The sequence below is a fragment of the Rutidosis leptorrhynchoides genome, chromosome 8 (genome assembly GCF_046630445.1).
Source record: "Rutidosis leptorrhynchoides isolate AG116_Rl617_1_P2 chromosome 8, CSIRO_AGI_Rlap_v1, whole genome shotgun sequence".
Taxonomy (NCBI): domain Eukaryota; kingdom Viridiplantae; phylum Streptophyta; class Magnoliopsida; order Asterales; family Asteraceae; genus Rutidosis; species Rutidosis leptorrhynchoides.
In genome coordinates this window covers 335,040,414-335,046,623 of record NC_092340.1, presented here as the reverse complement: position 1 = coordinate 335,046,623, position 6,210 = coordinate 335,040,414, and the positions used below count along the sequence as shown (strand labels likewise).

Genomic DNA, 6,210 nt, shown 5'->3' with positions numbered 1-6,210 from the left:
ATAAAATACACAATCTGCAAAAGCCTGCTATTCTGTAGTGCTCCATCCATGATAAAACAGCCAATGAGAGATGAAGATCTTCCTCGGACAATCAAACATTCTAGAACAGCTGCACACATGTGTTAAACACATGACTTGACCTGGTTATTGAAAGAATAACTTAAATTTAAGTCGTATCAGCAAGTTGTCGCATTCAGTAAGTTGGATTTATTAAACTTTGTGATGACTCTTATACTGATTCTCTGCTGGGTCTTCAACTGATTATTCTAGTGTCTCTTCTTCAAAGTTGACTTGCCTTAACTATCAAAAACTTTTATTCTTGAACTTTACTACTTCAATTGAAGGACTAAGTAGGGTAACCCCTGAGCGTCCTGTAACGACCCGACAAAATCGTCATTGACGGCGCCGTTAACTTAGGTCCCGTTACGTGGTCATAGTCCCTATATGAGACGCATTTGACCAAAATTATGTCGCATTCATTTGAAACGTACAAGACTTACAAAGTTTAGTTTACCAAACGGTTCGACAACAAGTTTAAGTTTACAAAAGTTATAAAGTATAAATGAAATAACTTGCGACATAATTAGTTTAAAATCACGGTTGCTATAAATAGCGTAAGTATGTATGCTTTAAGTTTGAATCCAAAAGTGCTATCCTTAGCGTATGCATGTATGCTTGACCCCAAGCAAGTAATCAAAGTGTGCGGAAGCATGTATCAAGTAGCCAAGTATGAACCTGAGAAACATATAGAAAACTGTCAATGAAACACGTTGGTGAAATCATAGGTGTATTTGTAAACGTTGTTTTTGAACCACAAGATTTTGTATAAATCGATTATCAAGCGTTTACATCTCAAAAGATGTTGTTTGTATCACGAGCACCCAATTACCAAAGCTTAACTAAATCTTACCTCTGCATATAGTGTTAGAACCTACACTATATCCCGAAAATATGTTTCATTCATCCGAATGAGGTTTCGTCAAACTCGTATGGCCACACAACATAAGTTCTCGCTTACACCCTACAAGTGTAACTAATGATAATTGGACTTGAGGATTTTTGTTCTAACTCGTATGTATCTTTGCTTTCGTATTTGTGTTCAAAGTATAAAAGTATGAAAGTATAAAATGTATACAATGTATATGTTTCTCAGCCCAAGATTTAAAAGTATAAAAGTTATCGAAAAGGTGGGACTATGATCTCACCTCGAGTGCACGAGTATAAAGGTACTTCACAAAGTAAACGTGTGCATGAAAGTTGCTTAGCCTTGACCTAAATAAGTAAGTTGTATCAATTAACCGGATACGACACAAGGTCGGGCAAAATGTGTTCAATTAGTTCTATGACTCGTTACGACTCGAATATATAGCATGTGAATCACGTTGTCAAGTTTCATGCAAGATATAAGTATAAAAGCACGTTAGGACGATTGCATAAGTGTTTGGTTAAGTTTGACTAAAAGTCAAACTTTGGACAAGTCAACGAAAAAGTCAACACATTCGGGTCGGGTCTCGGACTATATTTCTGAGCTAATTTATCATATACAAGCATGTTAGAACAAGTTACATGTTAATCGGAGGTGCGTAGCATAGTTAGAATATTTCGTAAAAATGCAAGTTGAACAGCCCCTGAACACGGAAAATTTCGCGCCGCGACATAGGTGGGCCGCGTCGCGGCCATACACGGGAGCTGATCCCTGGGCTGCTTCAAATGTTCAAGTCTCGAACCGAAAATCACCAATTCACAAATAACGAACCGTAAACAATTAAAACATGTATCTTATATCGTTGGAAAGGTATTTTGACGAGGAATACAACTAAGCACATATCATCAATCAATTTCATCATTTTCAATAACTAAAACCTCGTCGAATGATCATTTTATAACGTTTCAAGCTCACAATTGCAAACGGTGATTCGAGAATCCAATTTACGCATACGATATGCCGTTTCGAAGGTAATTAAACATACATTGCAACTAAACACTTACTAACAACATTAACAAGCATTCAATGCATCAAAAGTTCGTTTTAAGTCTATCAAACCCTAACCAAAAATCATAAAATCAACAATCATGTTAATGAAGTCTTTCCAAGTCAACCTATATACCAAAATGTAGCTAGTGATGCTAGTAATATATTTAATACATGAACTTTAACATAATAACAACCTTTAATCATCCAAAACTCAAGATTAAACACACCCATTTCAAGTTCATGCTAGTTCATGCAAAACAACAAGATCGGGCAAATAAATCACATATTCATGCTAGACCCGAGCCATAGACACTAACTAACACCATTTCAAGTCTATAAATCGAATTAGAGAAATCTAGAGTTTTTAGAAACTTTACCCCAAGTAGTGAAATTGGTACCAAATCGTAGAGGATGAAGAGAGGATTTCAAAAGTACAATTTGTTTTGATGTTTGCTTCTTTGAAATGATTTAGATGATGATTCTTTGTATTGTGAGTTTGAGAGAAAATGGTGGAAGTATTAAGAAAAATGAAAAAGGGAGGTGGATAATGAATGGTGGGGAGAGGAGGTGGTGACTAGTTCAACTAGTTGCCACTTTGGTCAAATGGCAAAATTAGTCCCTCGAGTTTAAAAGCGGGTGCGTGAATTTACCAAACGAATTATTTTAAATACGCTAGAGTAAACGAGAGATGTTATAATTAAATAACGAAAATATTAAAATGCTAGTCAACGGAAGATACGAATTTAGGTAACGAAAGATATTATCTAAAAAAAAAAGACGGGCGTTAAAATAAATTAACGGAAAAAGACGGAATGTTACACGTCCCGATTCAACTCTAAAAACAGGTAGGTGATGAGAAAGAGATGACGGCATGACTAATGCTTGGTCTGATTCAGGTGTAACAGAATTTGAGCTTGTGATGGTTACATTGCTCAGCTTACCTGCATCAAATGCACTGTACATACTTGATAAATTCAACACAAATTAAGCGGAGATGATGCCTATATGTTTTCGTTTTATTATCAAATTATTAAGTATGGTCAATACGAATTGAAATAATCGTACAATAATTTTTACTTTTATTCATTAGTCTCGGTTTAAACATTTTTAATTAAAGTTATCTTTGACATAAGGGTAAAAGTGTCATTTTATTTATATATCATAACTCCTATTTTGTGTTAAGGGACCAATGAAGGGAGTAATATTAGAGAGCTCCCAATGGAGACATGTCTCCAGGTAAGTCCTCAGCGCCACATCAGTGCCACATATCACTTTCTTCTCACTTCCTTCGCAGGACTAACCCCAGGACTAAACACTCCCAACCATCAGATAAATTAAACTCACTAAATTAATTAATTATTGTATTGTACAATTTTTAAAACACAATGTACAAGTCTATTTTTTAATCCATCCGTCCAGCAATATGATTGAAATGGACGAGTATGAGAACGAAGGCCTGGACTAGCACCTGGACTAAGTGCTGCCATTGGTGTCCTCGTGGACTAGCAGTTGGGCGATGGGTTGGACGGATACATTGGGAGCACCCTAAGATGAGATTTAAGATTTGAAGAAAAGTTATATAATAATTTACATTTACATATAATAATTTACATTTACATATTATCCAATAGACAAAAAAAAATGAATAGTAATCAGGGGTATTTTCGACTTTTCACTTTTTTCCACTAAATTTCACTTTAACAACAAAGTCTCCCACACTTTTTTCAAAAATTCAAATCGACCCCCCAAACAGGGGGTAAAGTGTAAAATAACCATTTTCATAAAAAAAATCTTAAATAAACTCCACCAAAATATTCAACGGGTTATATCTTCTCGCTCGCAACGAGTTAAATTTTTCCGACACCATCGTTAAACTCGAAATAATTTTAGGAACACAATGTCACTAGGCATACGCAAAACGGACGCTTTTTAAAAAACGCTAAATATTTGAGATACTTTTCATACACGTTGATATTGCGTTAAATTTTTAAAAGTCGACAATTCCATGACGAAACGTGGAGATGCACATATATTGTTAATTTAAAATAACATTTAAATCTTTCACGGGTTATACCTTTTAATTTGACTCGAGTTGCGCTTCAACGACATCATTGTTAGTCACAAAATAATTTTACAAAATAAACGCAATATGATACATTGAAAACCGAACCCCCAGCGCGAAGCGAGGGTTCGAAAACTAGTTTCGATCTAATCAAACTTATATTATAAAAGAAAAACAAATAAAATAACGTGATGAGAGTGGACCAGGTACTTATATCATGGTAAAAAGTCTAAATGTTGCTATGATTAAGAACAAGATAAGTCAAGTACCAAACTAGAAGACTTTGACCTGCCGCCTACATTCGACTGTACATACTTTGGTTCTAGCATTTGATTGAATTTGTGACATTGCCTTCGGCTTTACTTGTACAACACACGATGGTTATTGAAAATTATAAGACCACTCTTATCCATGACGTAATGTCATGGATAAAGTGACTGACACATCAGCGCCACATCAGCATCTTCTCTCGTCCTTCATCCCATGACATACCAAAGACTAAACGCTAACATCCATGACGTAATGTCATTGAATAAATTAATTTTTTAAATTTTTTTTATTAATTAAACATTACATTATTATTAAAAACAAATACAAATTAAAATTCGAAATATAACTACTCGTCGTCTTCGTCCTCGTACTCGTCTTCATCTTCGTCCTCGCACTCGTCGTCGTCTTCGTCTTCGTTCTCATCTTCATCTTGGTTATTAGTTCCCGAAGGTCCTGGTTCTTCATTGTCATTGACATGCTCGGGAATTGCGGAAGATCCTGATGCTGGGTTATATCTGATACGCGCATTCGGTGGTAAATTCCATATGTGTTCGATAAGCTGATCTCGGAGAAACCAATGAATGGTAGAATTGCGTAGTTCTTTGTCCATTCGGAGTTGTGTATCAAACCTTTCTCGTATTGATAATGCACGACGAGCAGGCTGATAATCCTCCTCTAACCCACAAAATGCTCGACCATTATCTTCAGTTATCATATTGTGTAAAATCACGCACGTAGACATAATGCTTTGGATTTTCTCGATATAGAACTGTCGTGCAGGATGTTTAATGATTGCCCAACGACCCTGAAGTACACCGAATGCTCGTTCGATATCCTTTCTTGCTGACTCTTGGTACCGTTTGAATTTGGATAATTTTGGTTCAACCGTACTTTTGAACGATTTCACAAGTGTCGACCAATCCGGATATATGTCGTCCGCTAAATAATAGCCCCGTGTAAAACTCATCCCATTCACCGTATAGTTACATGGTGGAGATCTATCTTCAAGCAATTCTTTAAATAAATCGGATTGATTTAACACATTGATATCATTATTTGATCCAGCCGGTCCAAAGTAAGCGTGCCAAATCCATAAATCATACGAGGCAACCGCTTCCAACATTATTGTTGGGTGACCATGATCGCCTCGTGTGTATTGCCCTTTCCAACTAATTGGATAATTCTTTCAAGCCAAATGCATACAATCTAGACTACCGAGCATGCTCGGAAAACCATGGATTTCCTCATGTTTTCTAGTTAAACGTTCAACATTGGAGGCATTCGGTTTTCTTAAATATTCGTTCGAAAATAAATGTATAATACTTTTGCAATAATTTTCTAAACACATATACAATGTGCTTTGCAAATACTCGTCAAAAATATCGGGAGCAACACCGTATGCTAATTGTCGTATAGCCGATGTAATTTTTTGATAAACAGTAAACCCGAGTAAACCGGTTGTATCCCGTCTTTGATGAAAATATATAAAGTATGAAGGAACTGGTTCTTGAGAATAACTGAGTATACCTGCGGAGATACGGTTAAACAGTCGACTGCTCATTCGAAAACGTCTTCGGAATTTATCTTCGGGGAATGTCGGTGTGTCAGAAAAGTAATCATTCCACAATAGTGCAGCCCTTCCTGCCCGATCTCTCGGAAAATATCTTCTTGGAGCTCTTGGGATAGGTTCATAATTTGCTTCTTCGTTGGTGTCTAAATAAATCAAGCATTTCAAGTTGTCCCTCCGGATTGTACGCACTTGCTAGTTCCATAACATCTTCGAAATCGTAATCATTAAGATACAAGTTATTCATTTTTTGTAGTAGGTTGTAATATGGAGTGTGTTGAATGGTTTAATGTGTATATGTTTAGATGTGGAGTGTTGTATATATAGGATTGAAAA

At 36.0% G+C, this 6,210-nt stretch overlaps 1 protein-coding gene across 1 annotated transcript; it reads right to left on the bottom strand.

Annotated features, from left to right (window-relative positions):
• Positions 1-4,653: 4,653 nt before the first annotated feature.
• On the bottom strand, positions 4,654-5,430 carry LOC139864522 (uncharacterized). Its single transcript, XM_071853103.1, has one exon. The coding sequence runs from the start codon at positions 5,428-5,430 to the stop codon at positions 4,654-4,656; it is 777 nt and encodes a 258-aa protein (XP_071709204.1).
• Positions 5,431-6,210: the final 780 nt, after the last annotated feature.